The sequence below is a fragment of the Cinclus cinclus genome, chromosome 5 (genome assembly GCF_963662255.1).
Source record: "Cinclus cinclus chromosome 5, bCinCin1.1, whole genome shotgun sequence".
Lineage (NCBI taxonomy): Eukaryota > Metazoa > Chordata > Aves > Passeriformes > Cinclidae > Cinclus > Cinclus cinclus.
Window position 1 is genome coordinate 49,190,234 of NC_085050.1, and position 16,443 is coordinate 49,206,676.

General features: G+C 38.3%; 1 protein-coding gene across 1 annotated transcript in view; it reads right to left on the minus strand.

The window, feature by feature from the left end:
* Positions 1-9,959: 9,959 nt before the first annotated feature.
* EGF (epidermal growth factor) overlaps positions 9,960-16,443 on the minus strand; it is a 54,895-nt gene continuing 48,411 nt past the window's right edge. Inside the window, exons 23-25 of the mRNA XM_062493762.1 lie at positions 14,674-14,776; positions 11,643-11,745; positions 9,960-10,183 (exon numbers count right to left, since the gene is read on the minus strand). Of these exons, the coding sequence (XP_062349746.1) occupies positions 9,960-10,183; positions 11,643-11,745; positions 14,674-14,776 (430 nt within the window). The remainder of the gene's footprint in view (positions 10,184-11,642; positions 11,746-14,673; positions 14,777-16,443) is intronic.

Consider the following 16,443-nt stretch of genomic DNA (forward strand, 5'->3'; position numbering starts at 1 on the left):
GTCCAGCCCTTGCCTTACCCCAGAGGCAAAAGTTTTCTGTGCTGTAAAATATAACACAGGGTTAAAATTTGAAGCAGTAAGCTCAGGCAGCCCGGATGCACCCAAAGCCTTCTTGTTTCCAATATGAGCTTTTTGGATCTGGCACTGGCATGAACAGGTCAGGCAGGGAAAACAGCAGCCAAGTTGACAGCTGCTCAGTTGGTTCCACCACTGCTTGGCTGGGAGCGCATCTCTTCATCTCTCAATACCTTTGCTTTTATTGCTGCATAGCTGGATAGCTTTCCAGAACAAGGAAATAGTGAGGGGAAAAAAATAAAGGGGAGAAAAAAGTGCTTTACCTGGGATTTTTCCATTGGAGAAGGATGTGGATGTACAACTAATTCTTTCGAAGAAGGCAAACACTGAGCTAGACAAGACTTTATTCAAAACCCCATTAAAAAAACCAATAGAACATTTAGCATGCAATATAGAAAAGTCTGTATGACACACTGTGGTGTTTCTTTCTGACATGAATGGACAGAAGTTATACATAATGCAAATCCCTAAATGCTGACAGACATTTGCAAGAATGTTTACATTTATTTTTCACAGCCCAAAGAAATCGATCTCTAAGGACAGCCCATGAGAGACTGCATTTGGCCCTGAAATATTGTCCTGGGAGAGTATGTTTCTGTCTTCCATCTGACACATTTTACAGAGGGTATCAGCCTGGGGATTTGCACCTCAGCTGTGTCATGAGCAAAGAATTGCGATTGTTTCAATATGCTATGCTGGGACATTTAAACATTGATATTGTGAGGTACTACTTTACAATTCCCATTAGATTTGTTGTAAAGCACACATTTATGAAACAAAATATTTCTGTACTCACCCATAAAACTCCATGTTATAACAGTATTGAGCATCTGGTTTTAATCAGAAGTCAGGAAATTCACTGTTCTAACTGGAACTCCATCCTTTCTTAAACTCATTGTGTTTAACTTCTGCAACTCAGATGTGAACAGGTTCTTTAAAAGTCTCACTGCCCCTACTGAAAGATAAGCACAACAGGCGTAAGGGTTTGGAATTAAATTAAATCTGAAAATGTTTTATTACTTTTAAAGATTCTGTTTAAAATAATTTAATGCTTCCTTTCTCTAAAACCTCATTAGGGATTTCGCCAGTAAAATGCAATTAGGATTGAGAACCAAAATAATATTTTTTTAATGCAAATCTATTCTGAATAATTTTGTTCATGAGTGAATCAAAAACTCATAGATGGAAAGAAAATAAATTAGTCCCATGCACATAAATGTAGTGGTGGAAATAATGTTGGACAAAGAGTTGTGACTGCACCATTTAATAATTTTCAATTGATCAGCTTTTTTTAGTGAATAAATGAATTTTCATTTATGGAGTTTTTGTAAGTGTTCTACAATATATCTGGTATTCTCTCATTCATTTCAGTCCTTGTTCTTGAGTTTTTTTCTGCTCCTACAACTAAGTCATGCTCTCAGTTGCAAGTTTGATTAAAAATTGAGTCCTAAAACCCTTCCCAAGAAAATAAATGGAGTAATTTATATATGTCATGAATATCTAATAATAATCTATATGTAGTTGAACCTTCAAAGGTTCCTTTCAGCTGTGATGCTATGCATTCACATAACTCTGAAGCTTAGCCCAACTCTTGTGATCTACGAAGTTCTGTGACAAAAAACTTCTCAGAAAAGCCTGAAGGGGCAAAAAAAAAAAAAAAACCTCCTGCAAAACGCCCCTGAACATCTCATACACAGCAGGGCTGGAGCTGTGATTCGAAATCTTGCAGAGAATTAGCCAGCTTCTCCATTTTTGCAACATTATTATAGGTGTTTATCAAGAGGGAGATACTCAAGCTCGGTATCACTTCTCAGTCCAGCAGTCAAGAAGGCAAATAGTACACTCACAATTAATTATACTTAACTCTTAGAGTTTTAAAGAAATATGTATCATACTGATTAGAGAAGCAGTAGTTGGACTTTCATCTAACATCTTTCTAACACTTTCATCTAACATCTGAAACACTGAAGCAATTCACTGCTGTGCCCCTTTCACCTGATAGGACAGAAAAGATTAAGTTACACATTTAAACTAACTCACAGCGTGGTAAAGATAGAAGTGTACAAACATACAGAAGAGTCTCAAAATATTGTGCTAGAAATTACAGTTTCACAAATGGAGATAACAGGAGAGACCTATAAAGAAGAGTTAACGTTAATTTATGTCACATGAGATACAATCTAGTTTTGTCTCAGGAAAAGCTGTTCTGATTAACCACTGCCTTTAACTACTGTTCCTTCATCCCCTCTGCCTCTTCAAGAGCATTTACAGAATAAATAAACTCCTATTAAATTGTTTTGATGAGGAGGTTCAAAATCTGCTCACCATTGCTATTTGTTTCAAGTCCTTGTGGGCATTTGTTTGGCTTTTGTGTTTTTGAAGAAGCAGACTGTGGATGCCTGTTATCTATGCGGAGCACGCAGGATAAATGCAAATACTTAGTGGTGCACCAAATAAGACCCTTTGATTTTGCAGATGGGAAGCAGAGGAATACTACCCGAATTACTAAGTCATCTAAATGTAAGGTTGAATGACCTGTAACAGAACAATAGCCGGTGGAAAAAACGTAACAAAAACCAAACCAGAAAGAAAAATACACATTAAACTGGAAAAAGGTGAAATGTGAAATCTATCCCTTTTCTATAAACACATGTGGAAAGAATAACACCTAGCCTTTTTTATTCTTGGCTTCCCCCTGCCACCTCCTTTACATTCCAAGAGAAGATCTGCCAACTTTTGGCCATATCCATTTCTTTTCTGTTGTTTGCCAGTATTAGTGCACTCTAGCACACATTCTTTCCTAAGACTTCAAAAACTAATCATTTGTTAGGTCCAACTGTTTAAAGGACCCAGCCGCCCTTCCCTCCTTTTCTTGGAGCAAGCTGGGTGGCTCACAGGCATGCACATACCCCGGCTGACACACTCAGGTTTGGCTGGGACCTCTGACTGAAAAGACTACTGAACCAGACATCACAGTGCATATCTTGAGTTACTGGAGATCAGAAGACCTTGTACCAATGCATCCTTCTAATGCTCCTTTTGTCCTAAAGTACGCACGGAGGCAAACATACCTGTGCTTTGTTTATTGAAGCTGCTGTTGCAGGGCTTCAGGACTTCTGTTCTGTAATGCATTTCTAAAATCTTAGATCTGGATCTGCTTATCATTACATATATAAACAGAGGGTGAATTCACCTCTACACTACAGTTTAGCACAATTTTAAGATTTGAGTTGAACTCAAAGGCTCTAAACAAAGGGCTGAGGTTTTACCAAGATTAACTAACATAATTAAAAAATAAAATACTGAGTAGGTTAGGGTATACAATACTCTCTCTTTGCCCATAATAATGTGAGAAGGAGGTAACAGTCAAATCTGATGTAAAATGTGCCAACACAAGATTGCCAAAACTGCATCCACTTCAAACTGGTTTTGATCTGTCCCTGGAGAAGAAAAAACTATAAATCTCAACCAACTTGATTCCAAGTCCACTGATTTTAATGTCAGCTTTGTTTATAAGAGTAGCCCTTCTGTTGGAACATTTTTTGAAGATAAAACCCCCCAAAATTATCACACCAAGAGCTATTACAATATAGGCAACAATTCTTGTGCCCTGCTTTTTCTCCCTCCCACCCTCCCATCCCTCCCCTCTCTTTCTTCCTCTCTTTCTCTCTCTCTCCTCCCATGTATTTTTTTCTTCTCATGCAGAGGAAGCTTGCAAGGGCCTGCTGAGTTGTTTGCCTGATGTCATCCCATGAGCAGTGGAATGAGCAACAGAACCAAGAGCTCCTGAGTGCTCACCAACCACTTTCTAAGGTAGCAGTCCTCAGCCACATAGCCCTGGATTTGCATTTTGAGGGAAGACTATATGGGATGGAGAAGAAGAGTTGTGAACCACTGGCAGGATAAAGACTTTAGATTTGGTTTATTTTTACATTCAGCCACAAAGCAAGATCCAGATCCAGCTGTCTCAGCATTTGGTAGTGTTCAGCTCTGGGGTCAAGGTTGGCTCTCTATTATGAAAATGGGCTCAGAGTGTGTTTTGATGTAATTCCTACAATTCATATTGATTATTAAGTATGAGAAAAGAGAAAAAAACTATTATGATTACAACATATAATAAGCAATTGGGGGTGCTTTTTTGTATATCTCTGTCTGCTGAAGGTGGTGTTTAGCACATTTCTGTGTTTAGGCCAACAAATCTCTCTTAGAGGTAAAAAAGCACTTTATAGTGATTAAAGACACTGACAACTCCCAAAAAAGGGAGAGTTAATACCATATTTAGGCTCTCATTTAAGAGATTTTGCAGAGAAGAATGTTACTTAAAACTAACTGCTGTTGACCATTGGAGAAATGAGGAAAGATACTATAATCTTATGCAATCCGAGTTTTGGTCTGTTCCCTTGACCTGGATTAACCTTTTTCCTTTTATCTGTATTTTAATTCCAAACACCTCGCTTAAATGCAACTGTATCCAGGTCTCCACTAAAAGCTTTAATGAGCAACACTAAGGTCAGCAGAAATGTTTGAACTTTATTATTATTTTATACAAATGCTGTAGGGATCCTTGAATCTCCCATAGTCATTAGTTATTTTGGTCTCCAGTGAGATGTTCGGCATCTGGCTGTATTAGTTTATTGATGTCTTTTTTAAATGGTTGTCTTTTTAGAGCCATTTAAAATACACATTTCTTCTTCTTAACTTACAGGCATGCACACTGACAAAAAAGGCTGCACGGAACAGGGTCCAACTTTCTTTTGTAAATAAGAAGTAAACAGCAAAATGGTCTTTATAGTCTTAGTGTAAATATTTTTATTTCTTTCCTTAGTGAAGAAATTATAAATTTCTACTTAGCACACTTCCACTACTTTTACTACATTATGATTAACTACTGTTAATAGACTAATGAAATATCAACTGTGCATTCTTTCAATTTATTACATCACAATCAAATGTATCATTTTGTGCAATCAATATTAACAAAGATCTGTCCATTTAAGTGTGCAGTGTTTTGTAGACTGAATGTAGCATGCAAAACTTGTTGTCTTCAATCAATAGAGATCCCAGAGTATCTAATTATTTTATAAATTATTAAGTATTCTTTTTTTTTTTTTTTGCATCTTACTAATACCTAGGGAGCTTATTACCAGACCAGGACTCCAGCTGTTCTGTTTCTAGTATCTGCTCATATAAAAGTGAGTCATTCCCTTACATGGTGTTTTCTGACTTTCTTTTATAACCAATCCAAATTGGTTTGGATAAAGACCACATGGGTTAGGTCAATATTGCAACATGGACTGAAAACTGCCTGTCAGACAGGATCCTAAAACCCACAGTGAGCATACAGTGAGGGTCAGGCTGATAGGGACAGACTGGGGGTAACATGGACAAGACTATCTGTGAACTGAAGCTCCAACAATGTATGTGGTATAAACCTGGATACTTGGAAAGGTATAACAGTGTCATGCAGCAGTGTGTGCAAACAAAAACTGTTCTAGGGCTCAGATGTTCTTAAAATTATTCTTGGACGTCATATCCTAACTCCTTGCCTGGAAAACAGGCAGCTGCCAAATTTCAGAGTCTGGATCTATGGAGTGTAGATATTCCTTCTAGGCTTTGGGCTAGCTTCAGCTTACACCTAATATAATGGAAGAGACATAACCATGCTCTCCAAAGAGAAACTGGTCAAGGAGAAGAAAGCATTTTGGTTGTTACATCTACAAATGTTAACCTTGAGGAGGAAGAGCCGATAGTGGCTACAGACCCACTACAAAAGGACTTCTGCATCTTTATACATGATTATTGCAGCAGTTGCCTCAAAAGTCAAGTTCCAAAGTCTTGGAGTTGCAGGATATTAAGAATCCCTAGGTCTGGTTAGAAGGGACTCTAAAACTTTTCATGGGTCTAAACCTAGTCCACCTCTCTACTGAGGAGTCCCTGAAAGTTAATCCCATGATGAATGGTCTTCACAAAGTTTGCTGGTTCTGGTCCACATCAAAACTGGCATTAAACAGCAGTCTCAATAAAAGATCAGAGAAACATAAGCCAAATTAGGCTATCACCCTTGCAGATTGTGTTTGGGGTGCATTCCTGGGCTCAGGGGGAGGCTTCTAATGCCACTAACTTCTTTCCTTTTCACATGCACAGAGATAAAGATGGCCAGTTATCAGAGAGTGTAGAAATAACACCAAGTGTGTTCTGAAGACTAATGGGACTCTGTAGGCATCACCCTGAAATAACATGAGATAAAATTACTCTCAATATGACAAAAACATGATATGTATTAAGAAGGCATAGGCTTCCCCTAATTAATCCCACTCTGAATAGCTTTCCAGTTTTTCCAGAGGATTTTTTTTTGGGGTGGGGTGAGTGAAGGTTTTCATTCTGAAAGAGATCACCAAGGTGAAAAATTTTTGCCTAAACAGAACAGCTCTGGAAAGCTGCAACTGACTAACAAAGGGACGTAAAAGTAGATGTGTCATGCAGTTCTATAACTAGGAACCATTGCATCCCCTGTGTCCTTATGAATGAGCATGAACCATTCCTCACTTACTTACAATGAAAATATAGCTTTAGAGGATTGAAATGCTAATTTCAATAAAGTCAAGATTTACGGAACGAAACAAAGTCACTTTACTTTTTAAAATGGCCCATGGTTTTCTTAGTTTGGACTTGTCAAGCTTTTCTCCCAATACGTTTCTAAATTCCTCTTTTACAGCTTAATATAATGCAGGATAATTTCATTTTTAGAAGTCAGAGTACACCAGTAGGATTTAAGATTGATACTGAGTTTGTTACACACACAGAAATTCTAATAATTTTAAAAAGTATTTTTGATGAAGAAAGTTTAGCCGAAAAAACTATTCAACTATTTTACTTTGACTGACATGCATGTAAAGACTGAAAAGAACATCTTGGCAAGCAATTTGAACACATATTCTGAAGCCATGGATAATATTTCTGGATTAATAAGTAGCAGCATTCCTAAGAGTCACTTCAGTGTGAACAAAAAGGATTATATGTATTTTATTGCATTATGGGAAGATATAAATAAAATATAACTGAAAATTTACCGTATTCAAGGTGGGATCTATGTGCAAGCTGCAGCAGATAATCCTTATTATTATAGATTCTCTGGGTGGGGAATGAGAAACCCATTATACCTGCACATGCTGCATCAACGCATCATAGACTCTGGCTGTATAAAACCAGTGGAGCTTTCAGCTTACCTGACACGGGTCAGCTGAAACCAGAACTGTGCGCTCTCTTCTCTTAAAACAAGAGGGACACCAGAGACTTGTGCCTGGTTGTTTGTTTTTTTAATTTATTTTATAAATCAATAACTTTATAAACATACAAATAAACCAAATATATTATATTTGTACTGACATATCATTTCAAGTTTTTACACTAAATATTATTTTGAGTTTAGAGCTGAGTTTAGGAAACATTTAAAATTCCAAGCACTCTAATTACAAAAATGTATCAGCTTGGTTTCCCTATCTTACTCTGTAAAGAATATTATCAAATTAAAACTTTAATCCTTAGAAGGGAAACGAAGTAAACAAAATAAGCCCAGGATAGAATAGCAAACTGACTTTTAAGGAGACTGAAACATCTTTATTCAGGCAAGAATCAAAGTTACAAATTTTTATTTCTTGTGACTGGGGAAACTTCCAGTGAAACATTGACTGTCATTTGACACACCACTTGCATTTTAAGCACACAAACATATTTCACCAGAGGATCAAAGTCTTTTTACTGGGTAGCTCTCATGGGAAAAAAAATGCTTTTTTGAACTGGGGCCTTTAGACCTGGACTCTCTTCACAATAAAATACAGAAGTTCAGTCACTGAAAGACCAGGGAATCCAATCTAGATGCTTTGAACGATGTTAGTGGTATTAAACAACACTGAACTTAACATCAAATCTACTAAATCCTAATGATTCAACACAGTTGTTGCCTGCTCCTGAACACAGTTTAGTATGCCAGCATCTCTCAACTATTTCTCTCTCTGTGGAAGTACCCTTGTTACCGTTCACACAAGAGAACGAGTCTTCACTGATAATAGCTCAAACTAAGCTCTGGAAATGCATATTTTACAAGTTTGTTCTGAATCCAGAATTGATGTGGTTAGAAAACAGAATCAACAATTCAAAACCACCAGCAAAAATCACTTTAGAAGTTAAATAAGTGATAACCCTCTAAAAACCAGCATTTTAATTTTTGTAGCTGACAACTTGGACTCAGTGTTCTTACATTTTCACCAACCTAAAACAAAACTGACTTCACAAAGTTACTCCAGTGTGGAACTGTTTTGAATAAGAGGCAAGAGCCTTTCAATACTCTTTCTCATATTGGCCTACAGAGATAGTAAATAAACAAAAAAATGACAACATTCTATACCTTTCTGTCAGGACTCAAAAAGAGCCCAGAAAAGCAGAATAGCAAACACACAAAGTAGAAACATTTACCAGTATTATCCAGCTTATGAATTGCAAGAAACATTAATGGTGGGCACTGTAGCAGAGTTTAAAGGTTACAACAGCAGGCTTCATAAACAGAGGACTGAGATCCTCTAAAAATAATAAAATCACTATTAGTAATTTAACTGATGTCCAGGTATATTCCATAACATTCTGAAAATGGCCTCCGGAAGTCAAGACAAGTAGGTGAAAATCACTTGATATCACAGAATGTTCTGAGTTGGAACAGACCCACAAGGACCATCAAGTTCAACTCTTAAGTGAAAGAGACCCATAGAGGCACTGAACCCACAACCTTGGTGTTATCAGCACCACACTCTCACCAAGTGAGATAATCTCACAATAAACAACTGACCTCATCTCTGCATACAACAGAGCTTTACAAGAAAGTGAATAACCTGATAGGTGTTAGGAATCCAGTTACAAGAAAAATTGGTTCAGTTTTCCAATTCTTCCCTCAGATTTAACAGGCAGCACAAATCAATTGAAGTCAGGCCAGGATGAGGTGGCTTTTTTGTGTTTTTGTCCCAGTCTTCCTCTTCTTTTGGAACAGCAATTGGCTGGACTTCTGTCCTCATACTGAGTCCTACATAAGGACAAGGTTTTGGTGCCAGGCAAACCTCTGTAAGACAAGGACAGCTCCAGCACATGCCTGTCTGCAGGGCTGAAAGCAGACACAAACCCACTTCCTCAGCCCAAAAATAATCCTGTTATGCTCTGAAGGACCAGCGTAGACTGGGACAAAAAATGGAGGAATCACCTTCCCCTCAAAAGCTGCCTATCATTAATAACATGTGCCTGCAAACCATCCTCCAGTACACAAAACCTGAGAAATGCAAGATCCTCTTTGGTGCTTGCTAAACACAAGAACATCTCAGGTGAAATCCAAAATGTTACACTGGTTTGTCAGCAGCACTGGGGAGAGGCATATAGTGTCTATAAAAATATTTTAATAGTAAGATCCATTTTGAACTAATTTTTCTGCATTATCCTCCATTTCTGTCTCTCTGCAGCTGTCCTTGTGTCCCATTTTTTAGGCAGTTTCTAGACTCTGTGTGTAAAGATCACCACTTGCAACAAGCTCCTTTAGAAAATACATATCACTGATAAATCATCCACTTGACTATCTTCCTCTCAGTGACCTTTTAGCAAGCAGTTAATGAAGTTAGCAGCAGTGATACTTATAGAGTACTCATTGCCAACAAGTTGCTCACAGCAATTTTTCCAAGCAGAGATGACAGGGAAGGAGTGGCAAGGACTTCTCTGTTTTGTTCTAAATAATGGTGGCTTTTTTTTTTCCTAAAGGAGATTTTAATGAAAAAAATTAGTGTTGATTCAATGTCTGTGAGTTCCCATCTTTTGCTGACTTCCTCCTTTTCCCATGCAAACACAGACTGCTTCTAGTCTGGCTGCATCAGCAAGCTGGCTGGGGCAAGATTGCAAGGCTCCCTTACTGGCAGGGGGTTGGGATGGATGCTCCTGGGAGCCTGGGGAGGGCCCTTTGCCACTCCCATGGACTGAGGTGGCTTCTCTCCAACAGGACCCTCTTTTCGGTGGTCTTGCTCTTTCTCCTCTTCTGCCAAAGTCTCTGCTGCTTTGTCATATGTTACAGGCTGTTCTTCTGCTGGAGAAAGCAGATATGTATTACTGAAAGCCACATGAAAAGATTCACAACAGCTAAGCTAAAAGAAATGTAGTGGCAGCTTTGAGAGAAAAAAGCTATGAAAGAATGCAAAGAATGAACAGAATCAGGTTCAATACCAATGCATGACAAAAGAACAAAAAAAAACAGGCAAATTCAAGAACTTGCTTCAGATTCTAAGAAATTACTCATCCTAGATTAGATTCATTGCTTTCTCTTTTAATACATAAAGAAGGGCATGCCAAGATTAACTGCCTGGCAAAATTAAAGTCTCTGCTTCAAAGTCAAAAGAATTTAGAATTATTCACTGCCATGGCATTAGAACTTTCCTTAACATATTAAAAAAAAATTACCAGATTATTTCCTGATCTTGTTGTCTAATATGGTGAAACCACTTCTGTGAAAATTTTCAGGAAAAAAATCAGACACCTGTCATGGGAAATTTCTGTTCCAATACCTGCATCTCATAAAGCTGTAAATGAAAACAGTCTCCTAATGGAAAACATCAGTCTTTCTTTGCTGGACAGTAAGGTTCTACACATGTTCCCAATATTAATGCATCTAAGTAAATGCGAGGCACATTTTCTACTGATGAATGAAGTGACTACTCAATGTATGTCTAAGGATAGGACTGGCAATTCTGAAAATCTTGCAAGATGCCTGGATGTTTGTATCTTCAAACATTTGTATTTGCATATTGTTAAGTGGCTGAGGCAAAGTGGCTTCTCTAGTAACTTCTGCAATTAGGAAGTATACATGGTAAATTAAACAAATGTCTAAAGGTTTTTGTCTTTCTCCATCAGTTCTCACCATCTCAGCAATTAAGAGATCCAGTTGCCATCTGGAAGGCAGTATTTCCTAAAATTCAGCGTGGTTCAGCTGGTAATTTGAGGGCCATGGAAACCCGTTCTGTGCTCCTGTGCCACCTGCTGCCTTTGGACCAGTGATGAGAGGCACATTGCCTCCATTCATCTCATCTTTGTTTAAGCTCCAAACACTCCCCACCAGTCCAACACCTTGCTGAACACAAAAAGCAGAACTGAGTTGCTGTCGTGGGGTGAAACCTGGACTCCTCACACCTTTCCAGTTATCTTGCCTGAACGAATAAGGACTGCCAAAGTGTACAGTTCCAGGGGTAGCCATTCCCCAACAGTGTGATGGACATAACTTCACTTGCAAAGCTGTGAAGATCTATATTAATGCAAACATCTGAAATTATTCTATCACAAGAAGCCTCTGGCTTGTTCTGTGTGAAAGCACAGCTGTAGTGCAGTTTATCATGACTAATCTGCAATATGAAGGACTGAATGGTCTCTTCACATCAATACAAACATGGATTCTGCCAGAAATAAAATCTGGATTTCTCTGTCTCCTCTAGCAGCCACTGCTCCCGCTGATATAAGGTGAGGAGAGATCTAATAAGGAAGGACTTCCTACTCACCAGATTCTGAAGGACAGGCAGGATGAGGATCTGCTGTCTCACACTCAATTAGATCAATTGCTTTAGTCTCCAGAGAACTGTTACCCTTCTTAAAAACTTCAAACTGCAAATACATACAATATGCACAAAATATGCAGAGCCCAAATTAATAAAAATGAATTGGTTTTCTGAAACCCAAGAGGCAAACTAAAAGGGCCACACACACCAACCACAGAACAGGGAAAAAGGTCATCCTGGCTTCTTGGATGACCCTTCCCCTGCAGGTATTTAAACACTTGAGTTGATGACAGCCCCAGTCATTCTTTGGAACGCACACAGTCTCAGTCTAGCTAAGAACTACCAATTCTCTTGTCTTGCAAATCAACATTTCCAATGGCAAGGACAAAAGTCCATAAAAATCAAACCCCTCCATAGTACTGAGGGCCATTTTTAAAGTATTGAAGATATCTAGAGGAATCCAGACAGCAGGAAACTGTCAAACACAGGGAAGGAAGGAAGCCTCCCTTCCTGGCTCTCCACATCTCTTGCAGGATGCAGTTCCATCATGCCACAGTGACAGTGGAAGTCAGAAAATGAGACCCTCTGGGGGAACATGCTGAAAGGACAAGTGGGAAAACAGAAAAAAACAGGGGTAGAGGGCAGAAATGTGAAGCACTATGATGAAATTGTACAGAGGGAAAGATGAAAAACCAGTAAAGAGGGGAGGTTTAAAGAGCAGAGACAGTGAAGAAGAGAAAACATCTGTAAATAAGGTATTCCAACAAAAAGACTGACCAATTCAGGGGTCCAGGTGGATAACTGGTGGATTTATGTGGATAGAATACACATGTAGTAGGTGCACCTATTTAGGCACCAGTTCATTTATGTAAAATCCATACTCTTACAGCTGTTAACCCACGTGTGACCCACCCCCGGAAGAGATTCAGCTACACCCAGTTCTGCAAAATATATTTGACTGTCCAAAGCAAAATACTTGGTGGAGGAAGTCTCAGAATAGCATCAAAATCCAGGCACATGCAGAAGTTTTCCAAGGCTTACATATCTGTAGGACTAACCCGGCCTGGCTTATGGAGCTCTAACATAAATGTCAAAATAATATGCAGGCATACCCTCAGCTAAATGTACCCTCAGCTAATTGCAGCCTCACCTGGCAGAGAAGAGGTAAAGGGAAAAGTAAATTATGCTTGGACAATTTGTAGGTATAGTTTCAGTATCATGATAATTTATTTTTGTTTTGTGTGATAGCACAAAATCTTGTTTTCCTCTACATCAAGCTAGACAGGCAAGAACGATCTAATCTTTGCAATCTCTCTCATCAGCTTCACAAATGAGCAGTGGCAGTGAGGGCTACCAAACAGGTGAAATTCATGAGCTCCTTACAGTTACTGCATACACAAGATACAGTCCAAATACGAAGTCTTTGTTAAGGTCACTACTGTTGTGTAGATCAATAGTACCTAAAAACCTTAAAAGTAGAGCAGCTATAGTTTTCTGTCCCTGATGTAGTATAACCCTTTTTTTTTTTTTATACATAAATCTGTCCAATAGCCTATTTGAAGTGAATAGTACAAATGGACAGCTTCCCACAGCTTTTTGGCAACTCTAGATGTCCTAACCGGAGTGCATGCATGCATGAAGCCCCGGTGAACTTAATGATCAATGGCTACATCAGCACAGAGAAAATCACATGTATGAAACCACAGCAATCCGTTACTGAGTAAGCAAAAGTGATTAGTAAAGGGTCAGTGATTTCCTCTTCCAGTGTGCAACAAACCATTGCATTAAATTACTCTATTAATGTATTCAGTGTCTCCTGGTGCATAGTGAAATGTAACACAGATGTGTAATAGATGTAAAAGCTTGATTTGTTTTTGTTGATTCAGTCCATTGCTTAGTTGTTTAGCTACCTTATATTCAGCAAAAATGTCACTGGTGACCAGCACGAACTGCAGGGTCTGCAGAAGGTGGGAACAGAGCTGTTGGGCTGCAGGCCTCCTAGAGCACTGTTCACAGGCAGTGAACTGTTCACAGTCACAAGAAATGTTTCTGCTTTTCACAAACTCAGGTATTTTGTAAACTGGGGGTTTTACTTCTGGTGTGAACAAATTACGGCTGTCCAATACCTGAAGGAAAGATGCTGATAATAAAACATGCATAAGAGTATGCAGCTGGCCAGCTAAGGAGGAATATGCCATAACCAATTCAGGGTCGATTCAGTACTACCAATGTATGTTTGACAGTGTGCTTCAGTAGCTACCCATTCACAAATCCTGCCAGACACCCTCACTAAATCATTTGCAAGGCCATTCTAAGAGTCTCCGCCTGAGCACAGAAGTAGCCACAGATGCCAATTATGTCACTTGACAACTTCAAGTTCCAACTGCAATCACCCAGCAGCGTAATGTGATTCTAATGCCAGTCAGAATCAGGTCCTTAAACCAGATTTTATAGGGCTAAATACAGCTTCAAACATGACAACAGTTACAGGCCTGTACAAACTAGACCATGTTGGCATTCTTACCTACACCGGTGTAAAACTGGAACTTTATATATCCTATCAAGCTGCCTGATAAAATCCTGGTTGCTCTTCTTTACAAGGCAGCAGCTTCTAATACAAGACATTTAATTTCATCAAGCCTCAAAATAGAGTTCAACATCTCATGTAGCATACACAATACTTGGCTTCCAAGGAGGCTTTTTTTACAGAGGGCATACTTTCCTGTGAAAATAACTGTGTGATATGCCATGTCATCACATTGCCATTTCCTCAATTTAGAACACAGTTCCCCAACTGTTGTGTTCAGAGCTAACAATAACACTGGCTAATGGTTGCAATACATCCAGGCAGCTGTGAACTTTGAGGGATAACAATGAGGTAAGATGAACTAGGGTTCACAGAAAAGCACTTGATGACTCTAGCAGTTATTTAATGTATTTAAGATGTGAATTATTTGATGGATAATCTCAAGTGGATCCCTAAAACTCTTTGATCCTTCCTGATTCCCTCTCTACTCCACATTAATATAGTTACCAGAGACTTGTTGCCAGTAGGTGTTACGGTCTCATTGTCAGCGCGGCTGCTGGCGGCTCTTATCGCTTCTGCACAGAGATTCTTCTTATACAGATTCTGAGTTCTGCAACAGAACAAAAAACTGAAGCAAATTATTTTGCTTTGAGAGAAACAGATGCTGCTTTTTTCACATGTTGTTCTATCAGTATTCTCAGAAGTACATATATTTTGTTTTCTCTCACTGGTTTGTGTATTGCTATCCATTACCAGACAGTGGTTAAAACAAATAGATTGTCAGGAAAAGAAGGCAGTAAGAAGTGTAGAAATGCTTGTTCCAACGTGCCATCTGTAAAGGGCCATTCATCAGAATGAACAATAGGCCTCATAATTTTAACCAGACCCTCCCATTTTCTTACATTGTTCTATTTATAACACATTTATCTTATAAAGATTTGTTTCAGCCAGTGCAATGAAGAGTGTTTGTGAGTGAAGCTTAGAAATAAAAATCTGATTGTATTTTTGTACACTATTGGTAGCTACAATTATGAAAGTCACTTTTGTGTTCATCTGCATCATTTATGCAAAGCAACAGTTTCACAAGTCACTATGAAATAAACAAACTCAAAGTCTCAAAAATCTTGGAAATAAGATCTTCCAGGAAAAATTCATGACCCACAGAACTGGCTTTAGGGGATAAAGCTGAGAGTACAATCTGGAGCTGGAAAAGGTATGAATAATCAGCTTTAAGAGGCTAGTTCCATAAATTCGAAGACTGTTATTTTTGCAGTTGAACAGCAATCACTTATAAGACAGTATTAAAAGTCCACATAGGCCCAAACAAAAAAAATTTATTTTGCTTCTCTTGAGATCCAAATCAGTAGATCTTTATTCGCTTTACATACACATTTTTTCCCTTCTAAGCATCAGCTAACAAAATGCTATAGTCTTCAAATTCTGGAAGTCTGAGGTTATAACATCTTTGCGCTTGATCTGTTTTAAATAAAATTTAGTAGATATTTACCAAAGAAAATAGGAATTTTCCTTTTATTTTGGAACTTTCCTTTTATTTCTACATAGCTTTTATATACTAACTGGGAAAGGTCACAGAGCATAATTATCATATATTGCTCCCTTCATGAAAATACAACGGAAATAGATTTTGCTTTGTGTAGTCTTGGCTAATTGAGGTGGAGGAATTGTCAGTGCTGAATCTATGATTCAGGTTTGGTTTAATTTGTGGAAAAGAGTTGTTTCCTTGCTTCCCAAGGAAGAACAGAAACTTGGCATACTATACAATCAGACTGCATTAACCTAACATTAAGAATAACCCAGTGCACTTCAGCAGACAACAGTCATTGAACAAAAACCAACAGAGTAATTCAGCACGCTTGGCCTTCAGTTCCCACATTTTCAAATTGGCAGGTGTAGATCTCCAGCTTAATTTCCTTCAATTAAAAGGAGATAGGCATCTCAATTTTGCAGGGTAAGGAATGGGACTATTAGAGACTTAATTGGTACATTTTGAAATACAGTAGATTATCTGAAAAAGTGGTATAGCAATTTCAACTCAAATACTGGTTCCCAGACTCCAGTTAAATAGGGATTTTAGATCAGTGGTTTAATTTTGATCTAGTTATACTAGTAATTGCTGCAGTTCAAATTCACCCAAGTGTGTAATTGAAAACCTGTTGTTGTGGTAAATAGTTATATTGATCAGAAGCATTTGGCAAGAAAGAAACATAAATCTGGGAGAAATTACAAAAGAGAGAGGAAGGGAAGAAATTCAATACC